The 24,620-nt window shown below is 40.0% G+C and overlaps 1 protein-coding gene across 6 annotated transcripts in view; it reads right to left on the bottom strand.

The window, feature by feature from the left end:
• The window catches only part of GRID2 (glutamate ionotropic receptor delta type subunit 2), a 693,845-nt gene that overhangs the window by 106,664 nt on the left and 562,561 nt on the right, over nt 1–24,620 (bottom strand). For all 6 annotated transcript variants that reach the window (XR_007376242.1, XM_048941590.1, XM_048941591.1 and 3 more), the window contains one exon: nt 16,450–16,762. Coding sequence is in view for 5 of the 6 variants with exons in the window: in XM_048941590.1 (XP_048797547.1) it covers nt 16,450–16,762 (313 nt within the window). In the remaining variant the exon portion in view is untranslated. The remainder of the gene's footprint in view (nt 1–16,449; nt 16,763–24,620) is intronic.

Genomic DNA, 24,620 nt, shown 5'->3' with positions numbered 1-24,620 from the left:
CATAAAGAACAACTTTATATTTGTGAGTTAAATGTACAGTTCTTGTTTACCACTCAGAATTCTGGTGCTGGTCTATAGGCAATGAAGTAACCTGTTCGCTTTGTCATTTGGTGCCCAGATCATTTTTCTTTCCCTTAATGTCTTAATTCTGAACTAAACAGTCACTTACCCTCTTCCATTTATTATTGTTAGTGTAACGATCCCCTGACTAATCTCATTACAGTCGTTCCCTGGAAGATTGTTTCCTTTCAGCTGGGTGGAAAGCACTGCCCTCGCTGCCCTCCCAGAAGGGAAGCAATGATCCACAGAAGAAAGATCTCATTTATTCCTCCCCCTTATATGACAGGGAGAACATCTGAGACAACCATTCTTCTCCTCTGGGCTTATTTCAAATCCTTCCAACTCATCGGTAATTTGAAAAGTGGTTTGAGAAGCTGCATCTTGTACATACATACAAACTCTTGCCAACAACTCCGGAAGCCTGCTCACCTTGTGGTATATGCATGACTCTGTATAGGTAGGTCTAAGCTCTCACTGCCCTCATACAAAGGAGGCTGGGCATGAACCAGCTCCAGTCAGAATGTTATCATCTACTTGTCACGCTAGGTTACTGCTGGCCAGTAATAATTTCTAAATTATATTTTGTATCTTTGCTCAAGATAGCAGTTCATCCTACTGTCCACTTTCTGTATAAGAATGATCTGTCTATAGTGTATGAATGTTGGGCTTTGCACAGTATTTTTCTGCATGTGTGCCTGTACAGAGCTTAAGCTTCAGCTTGCACTATACATTTTTATTTTTATTTTCTAATTTTTATTTTGATCAGAAGGATCTACAAAAATATTCTTTCCCAGGGAAAATTTCTGTGCCGGGTACATAAAACTGAATTTTTTTGTTATACTCAGGTTCTGGTACTCTCTTTGGAAAGTGGAAGACTGCCTATATATTGTGGTTATAGTCAATTGCTCTTCACCTCTACCCCTGATGTTTACATAGTCTCAGTACTTCTCTCTATTGTAAAAGAATCTTTGACCAAGACTTTTCTTTTTTCCCTAATGAGGAATGGTGATGTTTATTATATTCTTGAAAATGAACTCAATTTCTCCAATGTCTTTAGAAGCTATTCTTTTCCATCCAAACTGTATTTCCCTCGCTATCACAGCTAGGAAATTCATGTAGAAAAAGCCCTTTTGATCTCTGGTAAGAATAAGAACTTGACTTGCTATATCTATAGCTATCAGTTTTGTATCCCTGATCAAATCATTGTGTTTAGACTTCTGTGAGAAAGAAGCTTGCCCTGTGAAAATCCTCGATTTGCTACTACTGTGCATCTATTCAGATGTGCCTTTGGCATTTGACTTACATATTAAGGCTCATTGCTCAGCTGTTTCCTCATTAATAGGAAAAGATTATCCATGCTGAGATTTCAAATGCTGGGGCTAACCAAGCATCAGTGGCACAGCCGCTCATCAAGTCACAGCCTGATGTAACTCTCTGATAAATCTGTTCAGAAAGCTTTGACATAAAAAGAGAAACATTTAAAGATTGTCCAAATGACTAGTCACAAACTAATTCATTTGAAACACAGGATTCTCAGCTATGTTCTTTGATAGTCTTCTACCTGAAGCTAGAAAATGTCCTGCTACCCAGGAAAAGACTGATGTTAACCACGGCAAAGCATTTCAGTTCACTGTTGCCTTACCACAGGGGGAGTGAAATACAAAGTAGTTAAGAATTCAAGTCTCTTTTGCTTTGGTTGTCAAGTTATTTATCTGTCTTCAAATACCAGACTTGCCCAGCTTGCTGTCCCTACTGCAGGGCTTCACTCTAGTGACAGAGGGATAATAGTTTGGCCACCCATCTCCCTTGCAAAAGCGCCAAGATGCATCAACAACTGTCATAGTCATCCTTAATTAAAAGTTTCTTTGAAAATCAATCTGCACAAGTCTATCAGACACAGCTATTTACTACATGCCTCCAATCGCATTTGTTTTCCCTCTTTTGCTTTCTAGATCTTTATTTCTGCACTGCAGTTGTTAATTGCAGTATATAGCTGAGAAATAATTTGTGACAATAGTGCAACTAAGGACAAATGAAGGAGGGTAACCAGGTACAGCATCCCTTTAGATAAATGGGAGCTGTACCTATATCTGTCAACTTAAGCAGAGTCCTAATCATCAGTTACTGAACATAGCCTCCCTACAGCACTCACCATTTAGAGAAGGAATGGGTAAAAGTCACTTTTAAATCACTCCTAGGGTGTGACCTGAGCCTGCATGATTCAACTTCAAATATAGACAGAAACGTGCTCTGTCCTCTTCTACTCCTAACACTGCTGCTTCTGTATAGCAGAAACAAAAGTCCTGCTCATCCCAAATGCAATGATCAGATATGCAGTGAAGAAAGTAGAAAATGACAATTGAGAAATTCTTTCATAGGAGAAGCAATAGGAAATCAATATCACAATTCATTGCATTTTGTTTAAGGCTACATTAAACAGAAATTCAAGTTTCTGATTAGAAATGAGAACAGTACAACAATGAACATTTTCACTTTTTCGAGTCAGTAATATTCAGATAAAGCCCAACTATTTAAATATATACTGAAAGTATTAAAAAAAAGTCTAGTAACCGCATTGTAGAAGAAAGGGATCTACTGCGATAATGGAAAATGTAACCTCTTTTCTGCTGAGCTGAGATTCCAATTTTCCGCATCACTAGTGATGATAATGTTACACAAACAGTACTCAATCATTAAATTAATTCCCATTAAATCAATGTCCTTAAAGGCCAAACAGTCTTTTAATAATTACCTGATTAAAATGATCTTAGCATAACATATTAGTTATACTATATTTATAATTCCCTTTCCGACAATAAATCATTTCCATCCACCCATCTTGCTGAAACTGTGAGAATCAGGCAAAAGTTGGGAAGGGAAGCACATCATCACATAAGAAATGGTTGTGGGCTAGCTTCTTCTGGTATCAGTGATGTTTTAGCCACATGCATCTGCCACATTTGCATTTCTGTTACATTGTATTGAACTTCTAATTAGATCCCCTTAAAGACTTCAGTATAGAGCAACAACAAAGTATTTTTGTTCAGATACTAGCAACTTCACAGTGATCAAATTCAATCTTCCTGCAGAATTTTCAGAATGAGATATTTTCCACTGCAAATCATAGTGCATCATAGATTTAATAGTTTCTATTAATTTAATGGCAGTACATTGCAGTGACTTGTGCTACGTAATTACACAGAGACAGAGGACGGATAGACTTTACATTGCTCCTACATGTGGTGAAATAATTATGTGACGAAGTAGGGGAAATGTATCATAAAAATATATTTCATTTTTCTATTTTGCTGTCATTACACAAGAAGAGGAATGACTGTGGCTTAAATTTGAAAATTGAGGTGTCTCCTAATATTTACTACAGTTACTGGAAGCTCTTAGATGAAGCACTACTTACACTACATATATTCAGACGATGAAATACCATGCGAGGATTGATATTTGAATGTAAATCTTATGACTGCTGTAAGTATGACCAAGTTTGAGCTGCAAAGCTTGCTGCATGTCTCTAATGAATAGGTTGGCTGAAACCTCATGTATTAATGCTGCTGAAATACACAGTTTCATCAGAAAACTTAATAAGGCTTCAAATTTAATTTTGGGGTTACCAAATCTAGCACCATCGAATTATATCATCACAAATAAATGCGCAACAGGCCAAGCAACTTTATCAACAGTTGTTTACTCAGGAGGAGCTCTGACCAATCTTCTGTTGCCACTTACCCAACACAGAACAATAATTTCACATTATTTAATCATGGAGAAACATATGGTAACCAAAGTTGACTGGAGCTCAGTGCACATGTATAAAACAGTGCAAGGAGATTCTGGGGATCCTCTTTCGTAGGGCTGCAGTGTGTGCTTCTTAGATTGCAGATGATCACATGCCTCTGCAAAGTCACTATTTGCAGCCACTGTGAATGCATCAAGATGACATATACTAGCTATTGTGTCAGAGAATAGTTGGTACCTGATCTTAACAAACAACCTTAGAGGTTGACTAACTTCTGATTGGATTTAAAGAGATGCTGAACCCCAAGCCTTCTGCTGCTCATGTCTGAATGCCAATGATCTAAAGACTCAAAGAACCACAATTAACATCTCTTGTACGTATCCATAAGTGGCTAAGAAGCAAAGCAGCATACACAGTCTACATAGCAGCCGCTTTTCCATAAACTGCTGACAATACTATCTGCAGTACCTCCCAGGATGGCAAAAGGGATTGTGCACAATGGACTGAAAACAGGCCATCTGCACATACAATCAACATCAAATTGAACAATGCCATTAATGAGGTATTAAAGTGCTGTTTTATCTAAGGGCCTGTCAGGGAGGACACTATGAACATGAGGGAGACGGAGTCCCCTTTGGCTGAAACCAAACAACTACAAATGAAACAAAATATGACTCAGGGAGAGCATAAGGACAAATAATAGTTCCAGTAAAGCCTGCATGCAGAGTAATTGCCATGTAACAGCCTGAACAAACAGTTGAGTACCAGGTGAGAATGTGCACCTAACCCAGGGAGCTCAGACACAAGCAACTCAACTGTGTGACTGCAAGGGGTGGAATCTCAAGTCCGCCTCTCCTCATCGTCCTTTAAGAGTTAGCAGCTGAAAGAGCAGCATCTCTCCCAATAGAGATCATGCTCCTCTTGAGCCATCACTGGTCATCAGAAGGGGTGAGCTAACTACTCTTCTTTGTCATCTTCCATTGCTCCATAGCATTTTTATCCCAGTAGAAGGCACTGTCATTGCCTTTTTTTACTGCACAGCTGCATTTTATTTCTCATATTTTCTTTAAATAAAAATACCAACCCTCTATGAAAAAGATAGGTACTGAAAGATATTTTTTGTTCGGGTTTTCAATGCTATATAAGCCTGCTGTTGCAAGATGTCTAAGCATGCATCATAACAGAGCGGTGTGTGGCTGACAGTGGTGTCAGATTCCTTCACAGGCAAGGAGAATTACATGTTAGTTCAGTTTTTGTGCCACTGATTCTAGTTACCTTTTAATTTTCAAAGTGCTTCTCTGCACTGAAGTTCTAACCATACAAAATTTAACCACAACTAATATAGAAGGGCTAATTATGTTTCTAAATAAGACATTTTTGAAGTATAGCCTAAAATTCCACCTTAAGTACATCCTGTAACATTGTTATCAAAGCAATCTCTAAAGGTCAAGTTGACATACAGTAATAATCCAGAACTTCACGTCAAACCAAGGAAAGAAAAAACCCTCATCCTTTTAAGTTTTGCTAAGAATAATGCTATAATACCTTTTATTGATTAAAACCACTTATACAAATGCTCATGTTTGCAAGTTGAATAATATATATATTTTTTTCCAAATGATCTAGTGTCTTGCTTAAGACAATGACTCACACAGCTGTGACAAACGATTTCAAGGATGTCTTCACCAGACAGCGAATGTTTTCTGCTTTGGGGACAGAGAAACACAAGAAGCTATTGTAAGAATGAAATACGTGCTTATACCTAAAAATGTGCTACTAGCAACTATGTCTAGGCATGCACAACTAACATTCTCGCTTGACTGCACTTGATTGTAACAGCTTCTTTGCAGAAGATTTTCTTTCTTTCCCATTTACTGTTATCTGTCCCACTGTGGGGGAAGTAAACTCTTCAGTCAGAACTACACTTTATCTCAGTTTTTGTCTGGCAGATGAGGTATTGCACATTTTTTTTTACCCAATACCATCTCTCACTAACTGCAAAAGCACTGGAAAGATGATGTCCCATTTTGCAATCTCTCCTCCCCCGCTGAGGGTGGAATAATAAGAATGAGGCAGCAGCTGGCTCCCAATTGAGGGTGCTGCCATAGCAAAAGCAATGTAGTTACATTCTGGAAAGATGACAAAATGAAAATTTGAAAGGTTCACCATATATAATTATTTGTTTCTTCTCAATATTAATTTTAAATACAAAATAGTAAAATATTTAAGTATTAACATAATAAACACATTTTTAATAATAAAAAATCAAATAATAAACTCATTTTCTACATATTTTAGTAGTAGAAGAGAATTGAGGAAAAAGTTCTCAACATTTGAAGAGGGGAGACGCTTTCACTAGAACCTACAAAAGCTTTCTGCTATTCTTGCTTTCACATGTTGCAGATGATTTTCCTGGCACATCCCCCCTAACTGGTGCTATGAAGAAGAGCCTTGTGGGCAGATAAAGCTGTGGCACAGCTGTTGCAGAGGAGGGACTCCCCATCGACCAGAAAAATAAATGGAAAACTACCACAGGTTCCCCTCTAAGCTCATGTTCATCTGGTGCATCAGATAATCCCCACTGAAAAAGTTTCATCAGTCTGTAGATGAAATTGCTCTCATCCAAGTGGAAGGGAGCATTTTTAATAAAGCCATAACTCATATCCTACTTCCTCTCTACCTTGAACGTCCTATGTTGCCAGCTGAAGTGCAAGCTTCTGGGCAGGAAAATTGATTATTAGGACAAGTAAGGCTTGCTTCTTCAGCTTCTAAACAACTTCGCATATGACAGCATAGGTTACGTTCCTGTTTAAGGCAAGAATGATTCAGTTCCTGGCTAAACTGTTTGTCATAAATACATAATATACACAGATGAAATCCAAAAAGTCAAAACAGATTACTTAATCTGGATCTAACTTACCCTTCTTTATTAATATAGAGAATGTTATCACATTAGAAATAAATAAATTATTCTGAGTGAATGTGATTCTGAAGGAATGGAAGATGAAGACATCCAATTCCAGTATTCCTTTTGACTCATTTGGTTTGATCAACATTTATACCCTAGTCACACAGACATTCCTTTATCACAGCCTTGGAACAAGTTGTGTGGGAAGGAGGGTGTTTTCTAGGCTTCCAGAGCTGTTCACTCTTTTGGGAAGTGCTTTGGACACAACACCTCTAAATATATCGCATCACGTACTCAGTGCTATTACTCAAGAAAGCAGATGCATGCAAGATATAGCTATCCATTATTTTAGACACCTCTGAGGTCTGCTTGAGTCTTAACTTCAATTTAGGGAAAAATCCAAGCATATCTCCTGGCAGTTTAATGCTAGCATTATTGCACTGCTGCAAACAAGTGTCCATACTGCTGAACATTTTTCTTGATGTGTGGTTATTCCTTGAAATTACATTTCCAAAAACAGACAGTCAAACATGCCTCTGAAAATAGTATGAACATTCAGCCACAGACTATGTTTGCAAATGTATACTGTATATACAACAATTTTTGGTATATTTTGTCAGTTTCATTGATTGCTTGTAGTTTCTGAACACATTTGACACATATAACAAAACTGCCAAAATATAGTTTTTTGATACTGTCAACGGAGCTGGCCAAAAACTGAGTCATGAAAAGGGAGTACAAGTACTACAAGGCTGCAGTACCTGTTTTAAAGAGATAGCTTCGTGAAAGTACATACACAAAGTAACACATATGCCTAGATTTAGTATAATAAAATATGAATTTGGAAGTTTCACATTTTAAAGTAGAACAAGAATACTGCTGGAGTATGTGCTAGAAAAACATGGAAGGTGCTTTTTCCTGAAGAAGTTTGCCTTTCACTTTCCCAGCTTAGTACTCAGTTATTAAGTGCATTTTAGGCTCAGCCAATCTATTCTCTTTGTTACTGGAATATGTCAAGACCTGGCATAAGTCTGAACAGCAATTATAACCAATATTAAAGAGACCGGCATTTAAGTTCTGCTTCCTATCAGAAGACATAAAGTATGTTTTTACAAAGGATGGTAGGTAACACCTCTATTTTGCAAGTGAGATGTGAGGCACAAGACACTAAATGAAGCTTCTGTGGTTAGCCAGAAGCTCGGAAGCAGACACTAAAATGGGCGTTAAGTGTTAGTCCTAAAGCTCATATGCTTGATCTTTCTTGAAAATAATGATTTTTCACCACTAAATATCACATATGAAGACATAATAGAAAGAGCACACATTTTTTCAAAAGGTTTTTAGAGGTTTTCTCTGCATAGTAAATACAGAGGCTGGTGTAGTTAATTAAGAGGAAATGTCACCAGGAATGTATGTTGTTACAGGATAATGGTTTCCTGCTGATAGGGATGTGCCAAGAGTAAGATAAGACAGAGTAGCTTATTAAGCAACAGCAGCACATTTCAGGAGGTGTATATCATGCCTTGGGTGGTAATACAAGGAACAGGACTGAGAAGCCCAAGCAGTTTTAAACATCCACAAACTGTAATAATGACTTAGAAGAGCCAAGGCTTCATGTCCATCTTACTGCTTTTGTGAAATATAATTTAAACAAGACAAACATTAAGATTTGCTCATTTACCAGGCATTATGAATGTAACTGACCATTACTGACACTGCTGATGACCAATCAAAATCCCCAGTAGTGATCAGAATTTTAAACTAATCAAAATGTAAGGGGATAAAGACGACCCTTCAGAGATGTTTTCCCACCGTTTATTCAAAACCTTGCTAGCTTTTGGGAGAACATTAATATCTCCGAACAGAAGAGTACTATTGGGAGTAGTACTTTAAGCACGTGTGGTCAAACCCTAGTTACAGAACAGTAACGAATATTGGATTTGCTGGAATCACTGCAAAATCTCAAATGATTCAGCACTTTAAAGATGTTTCCTCTTACAGCAAAAAAACAAAACCCAAACTATTCACAAAAAAAAAAAAAAAAAGAAACAAACAGGACCTCTGCCTTTTCTCTTTCATACGCATGTTTTCATGTGAAACAGCTCTGCATCTTGAGCTGAATAACCTGAAATCCTTCCAGTTAAATTCAGAAATACCTCCTCCTGAAGAAAAAAATCAAAGTGAAATGAACAAAGCATGATAAGAGGTACAGGAGAAAGAAGGCTTTCTGTTGTGTGTTTAATGTTAGGACAAAACATTTTAATTTTCAGTACAAATTCATTATTTTGTCTATATTAGTGCAATTCTATTAAATAAAGTAAACTTGTGAGTGTATTCTGAAACCAAACCAGAGAGGCAGCTTTTGAAAAGAAGCCTTCCAGAACATTCCTGTGTAAATTCCTGCTATAAATCACAGCATTTCACTTGTCCAAAAACAATCTATTGTACAAATAGGGTTGGGTCTTAAATCCCTTATTTCTGTTTCCTAAAGCACTGGACTTCTTTGTTCCTGTAGTAGCAATAGTAGAGTGCTCTCTCTGGAATATTTCATAACAAGAACACATAAAGAAATAAGAAGCAAATAGAAAACCTTCAGGAGATTAAAGTAGGTCCTCAGCAAGTATACATAAACATTCTAACATGAAGCATTTGATTCACTTGATCTCCCTGAAGTTTTTAACAAAGTCACTTGAAGTTAGTATTTAGTAAACTAAACTGCTTTGGGATCAGTTTTCTGATCTCTGGTCACACATTAGGTTTTCCACATTTGCATGTTTGATTGAGAGCAAAATTTGAGGGAGTAGCCAGGACTGAAGAGAAAGACAAATGCAGTTATATAAAGTGTCAGAAAAACTAAGCTAAGTCTATATCATACTGGATTATGACACATTACTCAAACTGGATTATGTGGGAAATAACTGATGGGAGATAATCTCCACAGGTGTGTTTCAGTGTACAGTTATCAGCAGAAAAAAACTGGCTTTGTGCACACAGATCTTTCTTTGCATCCATTTCTTCCCCCTGACTCTTGCCCTGGGGTAGGGCACCACTGAAAAGAGTCTGGCTTTATCCTCTTTGCACACTCCTTTTAGATATTTATAGACATTGACAAGACCCATCTCCAAGCCTCCTCTTCTTCAAATTGAGCAGCCTCATCTCTTTCATCCTCTTCTCACAGGAGAGGCACCTTCTTAATCAGCATGCATAATAGAGGGCCAAAAGGAGCAGAGTCTGTTGGGAGGAGCAGGAGCAAAAGAGCTAGGAGGTCCTGACTGACATCCAAGAGGAAAGCTGCAGCAATGATGGGCTCCAGCTACTGCATGAGGGTGGCAAATAGCAAGATCTGTAAAGGATGGAGTGGGAAACCAAGGGGAAATACAGAAGGAGCTGGCAATGAACTGGAAGGTGAACTCTGGAATCATTTCCTACCCAACTGGAAAAGCCAGTTATGAAAAAGGTTTTATATATATATATACATATATGTACACACACACTTTCACAATGGCCATTGTGAAGTGGAAGAGAACAGATTCAAAAACCAGGAAACTATGTAGCTTGCTATGAAAGTAACCCCACCTACTTATTACTGTGGAAATTGTAACAGCTACAAAGACCACTGATACAGCAAATTCTCAGCTACAAAACAACTGGTTTCCCCCATTAGCTATGCATTTTGACCAGCAATGATCAAGAGCCTATATGTTGGCTTATAAAAATCTGCACCAGTGGAGATGGCCCACTGACACTGTCGCCAATGCTGAAACACCGCCCACTGCCTCACTGCACTCACATTCACTTGGTCTCCATAAGAGTGCAGCAAGCATCGATAAATGTCAGTGAGTGCCAAATCTTCTGCGCAGAGTAATTCAGTGACACACTTCGAGTCATATGCACTTCCATGTCAGATGCCATTTTGTCAGATTGCCCCTCTGTCCCATCTGTTGCACAGCAACAATATGTAACAAGATATGGGTGGGAAAGTTCAACCTCTACTGCCATACCACCAACATCCACCTCTAACATTGCAGGCCAACAGAATAACAGAGGAGGCATTACTTTCAGAGCAAGCCTAGTACTTTTTAAAGTGACCTAAATCCTCTTCAGTCTCAATACATGAATTTGCTACATAAACAAACATAACAGGATTACACGTTGCGCTACAGAATCTCACACCCAGGTAAGTGGTGGGGTCAAAAGCATTTGTTTTTAATCTCATTCGCAGTACTACACAGCTCCCTCTAAGAACTCAACTTGCCTTCGTAATGACCATACAGGATATTGTAAATCTGCTTACAGAGATTCAGAGCTTGCACCAGGCATTCTAATGCACTGGTCATCATTTTTTACTGAAAAGCGTACTGTATGAAGGTCTTAAGTACAGAAAAGAAATGCTCGGCATTGTTTCTTGATATGAAGTGAGCCTAGTCAATGACATTTCAGCTCTGTTCTCAAAACTGTCCCTTGAAATCAAAACCAACATGCATCTAATAGATTAGAAAAAAAATACACATGACTACCAATGCATCAATGTCTGCAGTGAATGAACATAAAGTTAAAAGAGAAGGAAAATATACCTACATGTTACTAAAGTTTCAACAGTGTACATAGACTGTGTGATCATTCTAATTTTCCTCCATGGGAGAAAAAAAAAAAAAAAAGAAATTGAAAGCCAAAATCAAGACCCAAGTTTAAATGGTATGAGAACCAGTGACGTCTAAGCTCTCAAGGAAGCAAGCACAGAGATACTGCACTTAAACTTCAGCTCTGAGGATTTGGCTTTACATTTATGCATGCCATAAGCGGGCAGCAAATCCAGCAAGACCTGTCCTCTGTCACCCTCTAAACTTCCTTCAGTAAAAGTGCTTTGCAGGCCAAATTTAAGCTTTAAGCCTCTGTAATAAACAAAACTAGTAGAATCCTAGTTGCAGTTTCACAGTCAACATTTGAGTTGAGTTAAAAGTAATGAAATTTTGCTACAGAATGTAACAGGAACTCATAGACCCCACTGTATAATCAATGAATGTACAGATGTTACAGTCATGAGGTATACCAGAGAACTTAGCTACATAGTTACCGCACAGAAGCAAAAAAAAAAAAAAATACTTACCCCTTGTAAAACTCCAGCAGAATTTTCTCTAAAGAGAGGGCCAAGGAAAAAACCTTCCCCACTGGTGGTCAGCTCTTAAATGGGTCTAGGAGAGGTGGAGCCAGGCTCCACTCCTTCCAGCAGCACAGGTCAATTGCCTTCACCTGTGCTCCTGTGGTTGACTCATTGCTCACCTCAGGTGATCAATCAGAGGTTCAGGCTGTCATTCAGCAATTCCCATACGCCCGCCCTAAAAACTACCAGGCTGGTTGTGCTGATTCAAGTGTCTAGGCAATGTCACAGTACTTTTCTGATATATCAAAAATTGTGAAGGTTAGAACTCGTTAAAGGAATTTGATCAGAGCACCAATCAGGCTGACCGAAATACAACCTGATGCAGCTTACCAAATATACTACTGAAAACAGCAGAATACTATTTCAGAACAAGCAAAAGAGACAACTATTTCTGATTCGATCAAAATACGCCACACAGTTCCTTAAAGAATTTGATTTATATACCAAGAGGCTCTTTAGACCATCAGCAGGTCCAGCAGGAACCAGGCTCCCTGCCTGCAAATCTTTCACTTAGCTAGAGGAAAAAAAAGAACAGACAATGCCAGAATGTGCCGGCTTGCCCCAAACAAAGAATCTGGCACTATCAAAGCGCTAGCAATCCTCAGTTCATGTTGCCTTATTGCTCTCAGCATAAGATATAGAAGCATTTTTGGCTGTATGTTTTGATGGCAGAAATGAGTACCTTGTCATGTTTTGAATCTACAGCTGAAAGACTTCTTAAATGAACGTGACAGATTTTGAAATGCCCCATGCCGTTGCGCTTAAAGTATGCCAATCACAATTAATAGCAACAGATTGGCTATTCCAAAACAAATAAAACCTGTGGATTTTTCTGCTGAATGAAGAGCTGATGAGTGAAAACACAAGCAAAATTACTACAATAGCCAGTCAGCCTGTCAGTGGAAATTACTTTCATTTGTCTGTATTCACAAGGGTTGGTAAACAATAATGCATCAGCTAATATAGTTTTGTGTTATATTCAAATTGAAAGTGAAATACAGGCTGACATTATAAATGGATCTATTACTCTTGCACAATGGATTTCTGAGGTCTTCAGAGTCTTGATATTTAAATTGGTCTGCAAGGTTGTTGTATTTTAGTATGAATGCTATTAAATTTGTGTCATTTTTCCCTTTAGCAAATTAAATACTGTCCTTCTGCGTTTCCTTTGAAGGAGAGGTGTATTGTATAGCAACCCCTCACTCAGCGGAAATAAAGTGCACGTTTTAAATTGTTCTATTGGATTGTAAGGAGTTGTGTTGGAAATGTACTTGGTAGAGGGGTGAGATCTCTAAATCTCTCCAAATAAATCTCTCTCTAAATAAATGCAACACACCTTTTAATTTCTGCGAATTATTGTTTTTTTCTTCTGAAGTCTCACAACAGTTTTAGTGCTTTGGGCCTCCATGTCCCAGCAGCTATTACTAATCACAATTTACTAATGAGTAAAAGCCAGTGGCTTTCAGTAATCACACGGACCAGAAACAGCCAGAATAGTTCAGGTTGAAAGGGACTTCAGACCATCTAATCCAATCCCCTTACTCAAACAGGGACATCTAGAGTAGGCTGCACAGAACAAGCTCTGGGTGGGTTTTGAAGATCTCCAGGGAAGAAGACTCCACAGCCTATCTGGGCAGCCTGTGTCAGTGCTCTGTCACGCTCACAGTAAAGAAATTTTTCTTCATGTTAAGATGGAAATTCCCAGGTTTCAGTTTGTGCCCTTTGCCTCTAACACTGTTGCTGGACTCCACTGAGAAGAATTTAGCCCATCCTCTTTACACCTTCCCTTAAGACACACTGATCTGATCCCCTCTCAGTCTTCTCCAGAATGAACAGGCCTAACTCTCTCAGCTTTTCTTCATATAAACGATACCCCAGTCCCTTCATGATTTTAGTATCCTTGTGCTGGACTCACTCCGACAGCTCCATGTCTCTCTCATACTGGGGAGCCCAGCACTGTGCATAGCACTGCGAGCCTAGTCCTCACCAGGGCAGAATACAGGGGATCCCTTCCATCAACCTCCTGGCGACAGTGTTCCTGATGCTCTCTGGGATACTATTTGCCTTCTCGGACACAAGCGTGTACCAGTGGCTCATGGTCAACTGGGTGTCCCCATGGACCAGCAGGTCCTGTTCCACAAAGCTACCTTCCAGCAGGTCAGACCCAAGACTGTGCTGGTGCATGACGGCATTCCTCTCAAAGTGCAAGGCCTTGTGCTTGCCTTTGTTGAATCTCAAGTGGTTTTTGCCCACCTCTCCATCCTGTCCACATATTTCTGACTGACAGCACAAAGCTCACAGGTATCAGCCACTCATCCCGGTTGCACTCTGGAGTATTAGCCACTCGTCCCAGTTTTGCATCTTCAGCAAACTCATTGAGAAGATGCTCTGTTCCTTCATCCAGGTCATTGTCGAAGATGTTAAGCAAGACCTGACTCAGTACAGAATGCTGGTGCACCCTGCTAGCTACGGGCCTCACACTAGGCTGTGTTTTGACTCATAAGCCTCTGAGATGTCCTGTGCAGCTACTTCTCAGTCCACTCTTATGTAACCCCTTCTCGGGTTTGCTTTTGAGGATGTCACTGGAGACAGGAAAGCCTTGCTGCAGTCAAAGGAGACAACACCCACTGTTCTCCCCTCATCTATCCAGCTGGTCATTCCAGCTTAGAAGGCTATCAAATTGGCTAAGTATGATTTTTCCTTAGCAAATCCATGTTAACTGTAAATCGTGGTTTTTTTTTTGTTTTTTTTTTTTTTTGTTTTGTTTGTTTTTTGTTGTATTCTTTCTTTCTTGTCATTTCATCTCATTTCTTTTCATCTAACTTCCTCTTTGTCTTTGTGCTTTATTTGAGGTGTTTATTCAGCCCTCCCCAAACACTCACTTTACTGACAGTTCTGAAAGCCCTTTTCTATATATGCTAACAGAGCATTCGTCGAAGCCTTGAAAGCTAACACCCTAGATCTATGACTTGGAAAACTTTGGGGCACTGGACAATACATATTGACTTGGTCAGATCTAAGGCAAACAATTCAAATTATAACTAATGAGATCGAAGTGTGCAATTAAACTAGCTTTGCCTCCATCCAAAACACTGCTGGGCAGTTTCCTAGAAAGCTTTTAGAGACCGATGATGTTGGGAGTACAGTGGAAGTGCCAAGGCGAACGCCAAGCAATAAAGCTATATAAAATCACCTCATATTCACACAGTAAAGAAACTAATTCACAGGTTTTAACCTAAAAGGCAGACAGATGCAATGAGTCTAGTTCTTTAACAGACCAACTGCTCTCTCACAGTTGGATTCCTTAAACAGCTACACTGGGAATATTTTGGACAGAAAGAAAACTTTAAAATCCACCCACATACATTGAAAAAATTATTGTAGCACTAAACTGGCTCTGAAGTCTGTTTTTGTTGTTTGTTTGTTTGTTTTTAATAAAAATTATTATTAAAAAAAATACACCAGAGACACATGAAATAACTTCTGCAGCTTTGCTCAGTTGGCCATCACTGCTAAATGCAAATGGTAATGTCAAAACTACTCTCTCTAGGTTGATGAATTTAAAAACATACCTCTTGCGGACAGTCACAAATGCAGCTTTTATCCTTTTCTAGGTGATGGTATCAGTTGTTGTTTTCCTCCTTTTAGAAGTTTAGACAACATTCATGTACATCTTCAATTGTCACAAATTTCATTCAATTTTTTTTAGTAGGTAATAAGGTAATTTCTAATTACCTTATTGAATAAATACTTTTACCTATTGTGTTCCATCTGATATCTGTGAGTTTTGAAGTAGTGGCCATGATTCTTTGCAGATTAAATGCCCCATAGAATTACAAGGAGATGTATCTGTGGTGCTAGTATGGACTGACAGATAAGTATGTGCATAAATACCAGAAGATAATTGTTTTATTTTGTCAGCTGTCAGGTGTTATCACCTAAGCCATCTTATGTGAAGCTGTGTTTTCTTATTCTATTTTGCATTAGAACTCCGATTTGTAGATAAGAATTTTAAGAAGCATATACCAAGCCAAGCCATCCTTGATGCCTTTGGGATAAACGATTAAATATCTGCAGAAGAGATGGACCGTGAAAGACTTGGTAATATAAACCAGACTGGGCCACGCTGCTGCAGGGAAGGAAGAGAGAATCCAGGAACGCCAGAGTAACTTGGCTGTGTCTAAGAGCTATATGAGGAAAACTGAGGTAAAGTGGGAAAAGGAGGAAAGAGTATGAGACATCTAAGGTCATTTGGCGCTGGTGACCAGTCTAAAGTTTGTTCAAAAGCTGAACCCTGACATTTTCAGACTTCTTTGGAACATAGCACTTACACTAAGGATGAATAATTTTTGAGAAGGTGATGAGAAATACCCTTTCCAAGCACTAGTCAACTAAAAATAAAAAATAAGCTAGCATGTAGCGCTCAAAAAACTTCTCATGGTTCACAACCCAGACTGCTGCACGCTTTAGAAAACTTGCAGCACATGGCTCAGACGTGCTTCCAGTCCCTCACAGAGGATGGCAATAGGAGACACACAACTGTCATCTCAGGTTCCCTCTGTCTCTTACCTTGTTGCACAAAAGATCCGTACACGAACCACATGGAGTTGTACAGCGTTGTGGAGGTCATAGATCCCATCTGAAGGCGAGGAGGGTTGAGCCAATTCAAGAGGTAGACCAACAGTCCTACTAGCAGCACGGTACCAGCTATGCATGCCCACAGGGAGAGGTCAAATGGTGCCAAGCAGGCAAACATGTCCATTGTCTTCTCCGCCTTTCGAAGTAGCACGCCCACCGAGTAGTCCATGTAACGTGTTGTGAAGTCCACCACATTTTCTCTGTCGGGGGTGATGGTTAAGGCAGAGATCCCTATGTCAGCTCTCTGAGGAAAGAGGAAAGGAGAATAAAATGTGTGAACAGGAGGTACAGAAATGATCTTTGCTCCTCCTTGATCTTCAGCAGCTAAATTTAGTATGGAATAGCAGATGCCAAGGCCAACGTTTAAGGCACAATATAAGCAAACTCAGAAATGTAAGAAATGTGAGTAGCAGAACAGCTGTACCACCTCTCTTAGCTCCGTGAGCAAACTTTGCTCTGTGGACTCAGACGTCTTAGCTTTTCAAGTTATTATTTTCAAAAAAATCAGAACACTTCCAATGTAGGTAATAGCTCAAGAAAATCTACTTCTGGTATTTTTCTTGGACTACTGATGCCATCATTATTGCTGTGGCTTTGTGTACAGCATTTCTGATTAGAAGAAATTTGTTCCTGACAGAGCTGTATGATTTCCAGCACTTTGTTGATACGATGCTCACGATAAAGGGCTGCTGTGTGACGAAGGGCATCTCATACATCCTGGGGTGCTTGGGATACTCAATATTCTGGACAATATCAACCTCGATGGCAGTGCACAAAGTGCATAACAGCAGGCAGCACACACAGATCCTTCTCTGCTAGTTCCTCTGTATGCTACTGCTTTGTGCCTTTTTTTTTGTTTTGTTTTGTTTTGTTGGGTTTTTTTTGTTTGTTTGTTTTGTTTTTTTGTAATTTTAAGAACCCACTTCAGATGAGTAGGGGATGAATAATATGTTTTGATCCAATCATCGTATTCCACAACATGTCTGGATATTAGGACTCCAGAGGCAGCAGGCACAACTACAGCAGATGCTGTTTTCCTTTATATAGACACAATTTTTACCACAGTGAAAGCAGACACAGTAACACTGTTTAAAAAAGCCCCCAAAGTGAAGAAAGACACCATTAATTTTAGATATTTTTTGACAAAAAAAAAAAAAAAAAGAGTATTTAAAATACCTAAAGATGCTACCAGTTTGATTTAATTTGTTCCTGATCTGCCTAAAGCAGCATGTGGTCTTTTGGAAGGGAGTAAGGAGAGCACAAATGCATCAAATTGTCAGTACTGAGTCAATTTTATTAACTGTGTTGAGTTTCTTTCTTCTCGTCCAAAGGCGGCAGAGATTGCTAGCTCCTAAGAAATGTGAAACATTACGTGACAAATTATGGAGCTGAAACTGATTAGAATCAAATTTGCAAATCATCTGCAAAATACCATCTGTGAGACACTCTGTTGCTCATGGTACAGACACGGCGTTTAATCACAGTGCACTGAAGTCTTTGGTTTACACGATGTACTTCACATTAATTTTCATTGTCTTGAGAAACAGCGGAAAGTAGCTGAGGGCCTGATGATTTAAGCAGTAAGGCGCTTGAAAATACTGGCTTGTTTATAAATCATGAATCTTCATCTTTAATTTGTAGTTTAGGTCTTGTAGCATCTGAAATGAAGGTTTGTTGATGTATACAGCTGAAAGCTTGGCTTTGTAAATTAATGTATAAAATTATAGAACTTTTAGCCAACAAATGACTTGAGCGTCCCGAGTGTTCAGCCCCAGCTGTGCTGAGCAGCATTCAAAGCAGACATCATCTGAAACGTTTTCCACAGTAGTGAACAGAACCGTACGTTCAAAATAATTTCCAAATCAAAAAGTCCAGAGCTCTGTACCAATAACTGTTGAGTAAAACAATAATCATATTTAGTGTGTAAGGCCATTTTTTTTCCCCAGAATGTGTCTTAAAACATGAAGTGAGTTATGGGGTGGCACATGGAACCACTAAGCGATACATGTAACCCCTGCTGTTTAACTTCATGTATCACTGAAACACTTCCATACTGCACTAGATAATTGTGAAGAGCCATTCAAGTTGTACTTGGAAGATGTTTAAAGATCTTTCAAGGAAAACCAGTATAAGTGAAGAAAATTTCAGGGAAAAAAAGCTGGAGGAGGATGTATAGGTGTTTTTATTTATTTTTTTTCTTTTTTTTTTTTTTGAAGAGGAACATATTTCTCCATGAAATACACTGAAGGGCACAGCGTGTGATATTTATAGAAATGCTGCTTCTATTTCACATCCCTGAGGAGCAGTCTTTCACATTCCACAGTGTTACGGTTCCATTCTGGATAACAGCCAGCTACGAGAAAGGAGCAATGTTTTCCTAATGGAAATGTTGCATTTTCTTTGTGATATGGCAGCAGCAATCGTGTTATAGTTATGTATTGATCTAAAAAATTGCTAGTAATGTAGAGAAGGAGGCATCCTGACTTCTCTGTACTCCCATATGTAGCCCTTCTTCCATAAAATAAAGGTTACTCTGAGCTACGACAACTCATGTTCCTGACTTACAAAATCAAATCATAAACACCAGATTAGTGGAAAACTGTACATTTAGCACAGAACCATGCTTATGCTTCACTCAGCAGCTGATCCACTGAAGGTGAGCATTCCTAATTATGTACAGAATCTGTCACCGTGTATTAAATTGGAAGATGGAAAAAATTAAATGCTTGTCATTAACACGTCAAATTGGATCAGAGAAGATATCAGTTTGAAGGATTCAAGGTTCACTTAGCGCTTCTGAGGGAGAAAAGCAAATGCATACGATTATGTCAATATTTAGATATAAAGCTGCCAATCTGAATTATAAACATGTAAAATTCTCCGCTCAGTTTTCGCAGTGCCAAAATCAACCACTGGCATCTTAGAAGTCTATTCTAGCACATTTTGGATTAATGAAACTGTGAATCCTGAAATCGGTTCCATGGAAAAAAGTAGAGGGCATTATTTTTCTTCAGGTGACCTGCTTAGGAATTTATAAAGTTGATAGCAGGTCTCCTGAGGTCATAGTTGATCAACATTACCGCAAGCAGGAAATCCAAAATAAGTGAACCAATAGGCCCGAAAGCTTTGCTACCTGTCACAGACTCGGCTCATCAGCGATGGTTTGAAATCCTCACGTTCTATTGCTGAAGCAGGTATGCCTTATATACATGTAAAGCGATCTTAAGATGATTCCTGTGGTACATGACTGAGAACAGGGGAAAAAAAAATTGACTGTAAATTCCTCCATGAGGATGTTTATGGTAATTCATTGTTAACGTTGAATCAAGATGCACTGAACGTTGGAAGCAACAAGCCACAGCTCCATGTGCCATGCAGTCCTTAACATGGACACGTAAAAATTAACTGCAGATATAGTTTTACTCATGGTAAAGTGCCTGCAAAAATAATTCTTTTTTTCCTCAACTGCTGTTGTATATGTTACCTTCTCATGTTGGCTTTCCTGTATGCTTTCTACCTTCCTATGCCATTCCCCTTAGGAAGATGCACTTGAGGGAAGAACTTTATAGAGCTTTCCATTGCCAGTAGTTTGCTTTGGAATTGCTCAGGCATGTATTTTGCTTTGCACTTCTGACAGATCTAAGTGAAGTTATTTCAATGCCATTTGCTTCCTGATGGCTCATCAGAAAAGAAGTCACAGCAATTCAAGTGACGTGGCACAATATGGGAAACTGGCTTATGAATATAAATATCACTGTTGTGTTCAGAACCGCAAGAAAGTCTACTGTCCTCTCCCAGAAGAGCCTTTTTCTGCCTCCTTTGCTTGTCACACAGGCTCGTCCCCCTGGTAGCACGGCCTTGAGTGTAACCGAAGGAAGTGCTGCAAAACGGTATCTCGTGGCAAAAGAAAGATGTGCAGTAACGCATCGCTTCCTCTTGATTGGCTCTGCTGAATACTGCTGCTCTCTGAACTCATCCCGTCTGTGAGTCAAAGCTCTGTAGTGTTACACTAACAGACCATCACATTACAGCCAGTTTATTTTGAAAGAAAAAGGTGTACGTAGGAAGGATAGACCTCATGTGAATTGGGCAGAAATGTAAAGAGGAGGAAGAGTGGGTACCCTATTCAAACCAAAGACTAGTTGCTCTGAAATGCTGATTCCAGCTCCTATTTCAGCAGCCACTGGGTACAGTAACACTCCATCCTTGGAGCAAGAAGAGTGAACTTGGCAGAAGCTCCACGAGGCGTGTGGGCTTAGGGCACATGTTTGCAGCCCAGGGCTTCCATCCCACGTGGCTGAGAATGAGAGCAGCCCAAGACTGCTCTCACCAGTATCGGGATCTATAGAAGAGCCTGCCGCACCCTGATTTGGATTAATGCATATTGCATCTGTCGGTCCTTAACACAGAAAGCAACGCACTCACTGCAGCAATTACCATTTCATCTGACCCTTTTCCTGCAGTGGGCACAGACATCTTCTGAAGGCACTCACAAAGAGGAGACGACAATTTTCCACTGTGCTTGAGTGGGACTTGTCTTTTGTAGAAATGCACTGTTCCCAAGTAATTTCTGGCTCACATGTTATGAGGTAAAAAGCACTCCCCCTGTTCCTGGATTTGTTCTGCATGTTGGCAGAATTATCATATTATACTTGATTGGGAAAATTAGGAAACACTGTGTGTTAAACAGGTCAGGTCTTTAATTTAAAACTATTCTTTGCTCCTTTGTTTCCCGTCACAGAGTTGCCAAGCAGAGAGATACGTGAGTTATGGGAGCAGAACTTGGTTCGCAGTAAATAAGAAAGCAGCCTTTTGAGAACAGCTTGCACTTGGTAAGGGGTAGATACAAACTGGCTGCTTGCCCAGAGGTTCTCTTTTGCATCAGGAGGGACAGAAAAAGTGAAGGATGGTATGAACCTTTTCTGTTAATTATAGGAGGGGTCGAGAAGATGCCAAAGAAATGATATTGAGGAAACATGAGTTTTACATTGCAAACGCAGTCCCGCTAACACTTCATATCTTCTAATTGTACAGAAGGATTTCACAACCATTTCACATTTTCATTTAAAGCAAAATTGCAGCAGACTGGCAAATTCATTCCAGCCATGACGTGTATTTACAGATCTAGTGGTTACCGCCTCAAGGGTGTTATTTAGGTTTATGTGAATCCATGGCTAGCACAAGGAAAAGAATGATGTGGAGATTTTTTAGTAGAACAATCAGGCTTCGGAGGTTGTGATTGCTGCCTGATGAATCATTCATTTCAAACAGAAATTGTTCCAGGCCATTATTCCATCTCTGGAGCCACTGAGCACTGGGACGCCTCCAGCCTGTGGCACGCAGTGCCTAGTACTGTCCTTTGCTGAGCACTGCAGTGAGCGGGGTACGGTACAACATTGGGTGCAAGGAGCAGAGAAATGATAAAAAAGAATCGACACAAGGCAAATGTGGTCCTAGTCTAAACGGTAGACAATGAAAGTTCAGTTGTGACATTTTCTGAGTTGGAGGAAAATTCAATTTTCTTAATGGTTGCAGCTCAGCACGTATGATCACAGCATTCTGGCTTTATAAGGACGTAAGGAGAACGGCGAAATGAGGTTATCACTACAGTTTAAACCCACAAACCGCATCAAGATTACGGCACGTGCGGATGTTTCCATTCTCACAGGCCTTGTACTGCTTGGGCAATCAGAATAAGCTAAGGTTTTTTCCAGTTTTCCTTTTCACGTGGATTGTGATTGTAATTTTTTGAATTTTTTAGTTTTAAACTTCTTTTTTCTTTTCTGCAAGATCTGATTTATGCATTTTGTCACCTTGTAGTTCCGGTATTTAATGTTACTTTCTGTGTCTGACTGCATCACTCCTTACGTCTTACAATGGTGCATTATGTTCAACAATTAAATTTCACCTGTAGATTGTGAAAAGGATTTCTATAAACCACCAGTAAATTCTTTTCAAGAATGTCTACAGCAGTTATTTTGAGGAAAACAAAAATAGGAGTCTTTGGCTTTAAAACCTGCGCCTCTAGCAGTAGTAACAGCATCTTCTGGTTCACAGAGGGCAACTGAAATGTATACATTCATAACACAAATGGGGCTATTTCTCCCAGCCCTCGTCCTGCTGGTGTAAAAAGGAGCACAAGGAAATCTCAGGATGGGCTTTTCTTTTTGTCGAGAGTAAGCACGTTGACAGGCTGCCATCCTTTAGTGGTTTTTTTTTTTTTTTTTTGGTGCGGGGAGGTTAGGGGGTTTGTGGGTGCTGCAGAGTCTCCTGCTAGTAGTGATGAACGTGAGTAAGATGGGGCCATGTCCCACAGAGCAGTCTTGGGGTTGCTGGGTGGGAGATGTGGCATAAGGGACTACTGAAGTGGAAGTGATGCCTGAAAGTTTTTTTTCACTTCAGTTTTTTTTTTTTTTTTCTTATTGCAGGATGAATGCTGCAGTGGAGCCTGTTGGAGAAAGGATCATCTCAAACCTGTAAGAAATGTGTGTGGTGCTACTACCATGGATGCACCAAGGTCCAGTAGTGTGAGCCTTCCTGCAATGTGGGCTGCCCATGTGCAGCTGAGCCATTTGAGAACAGCTCTGGGGCCTCTGGCAGTGAGATTTGTCTTACTCCCATTAGTGTTGGGAGCAATGCTGCAATGGGCTCTTCCTTGTGCTCCCCTTGCATACTGGAGCTGCTAGGTGGCCACACAGCTATTTTCAGGGAAATGGCTACTGCTCAACTCTGGAAGGCCAAGCACAGCCCTGTTGTGACCTCAATCCTGAAAGGGGTTTTGTGTGTATGATGTGGTGATGGGTGTGAGCAGGAAGGGTCCCTGCTGCCTTATTGTTGCTGGGGGTGGAAAGCAGCAATAGGGCTAATGCAAAAGCAGTATTTGAGACTTGTGTAATGTGTTGAGTTTTTTTGGTCTTATCTAGCTGGATGGGGAAGAGCTGCTGAGGAGCTGTGCAGAGCAAAGATCAGCCTAAAGTATAGAAGAGTTCTGGCAGCAATGGGACTGCTGGAGGAGGTGAGTGCAGGGTGGGGGCTGTCTGCCTGTGAGAAGCTGACAGGCTCCCACCCTGCTCTTTTTTTTGTGGGGGGGGGGGGGCTATTGCTGCGATCCCACTGATTTTTATTAGATGGGGCTTGCTCAGGGCAGCTGCTTGGCTCCTGGAGTCCAAGGACAACTCTGGGGTGCTCTAACTTGCTATAGTGCGTGTTGCAGACTTTCCTGCTTCCAGTGATGGGGAGGTGAGTGGAATGGGGCTATTTCTCCCAGCCCTGGTCCTGCTGGTGTAAAAAGGAGCACAAGGAAATCTCAGGATGTTTTTTTTTAAAAAAACTTGATGTATGCAGTTTCAACTCTTGACTTCTGTTGCAGGTTGTCTTTGAGCAAGAATGAATACAAATGTGCAAGCAGCTCTGGCAGTAGTGGGACTGTGAATCCAGGCATATGAGTGCCCCTGAGCTTGGAGTACACTAAAGGTGAGTGCTGTAGCTACTCCTGTTTGTAGTAATAGGGGTGATTTCCTCCTCAGCCCTGCTGCTGGGGCTGAGAAGCAATTTAAAGGTCAGCTAAGATGTTAGTGATGCGTGCAATTAACTTCACTATTTGTAATTTTCATCTTCTTCTCTTGCAGCAGAGAAACTTGTGGGTATTTAGCAGGAATTCGAGTACAGAGCAGCGGATGCTGGAGCTGCTTGCATCATTGTGTCTGGCAGCCCTGCAGACTCAGTTAAGTTCTGTTCTTGGGACAGTGGTGGTTTCCTTATTACAGGGTGTGTTGAAATGTGGGGCTCTGGCAGTTCTTTATTGCTGGTGTTCAGTGTAGTGGTGCCTTTGTTTCTGGAGCATGGTGCTCAAGGCTGTTTTATTTTTATTTCAGGTTTTGGTGAGGTTTGTGTTCCAGAGGAAGGTGAGCAGCCCTATTTTCGTCTGTCTTTTTTGGAGATGCGCTGAGGCTCTTGTGTCATTTGATGGGTGTGATTTGCTTTTGTAGCGGGGCTGAGAAAGTGATAGAGTGCTATTGTTTGGGTAGCATTCTGGTTGTTTGGATTTTTTTTGGGTGCTAGAGACTGGGATTTGCACTATCTCAGAGAAATTTTTTTTTTAA

This window comes from Lagopus muta, chromosome 4 (assembly GCF_023343835.1).
Source record: "Lagopus muta isolate bLagMut1 chromosome 4, bLagMut1 primary, whole genome shotgun sequence".
In the NCBI taxonomy this organism is placed as follows: Eukaryota; Metazoa; Chordata; class Aves; order Galliformes; family Phasianidae; genus Lagopus; species Lagopus muta.
This window is presented reverse-complemented; position numbering and strand designations above follow the sequence as displayed.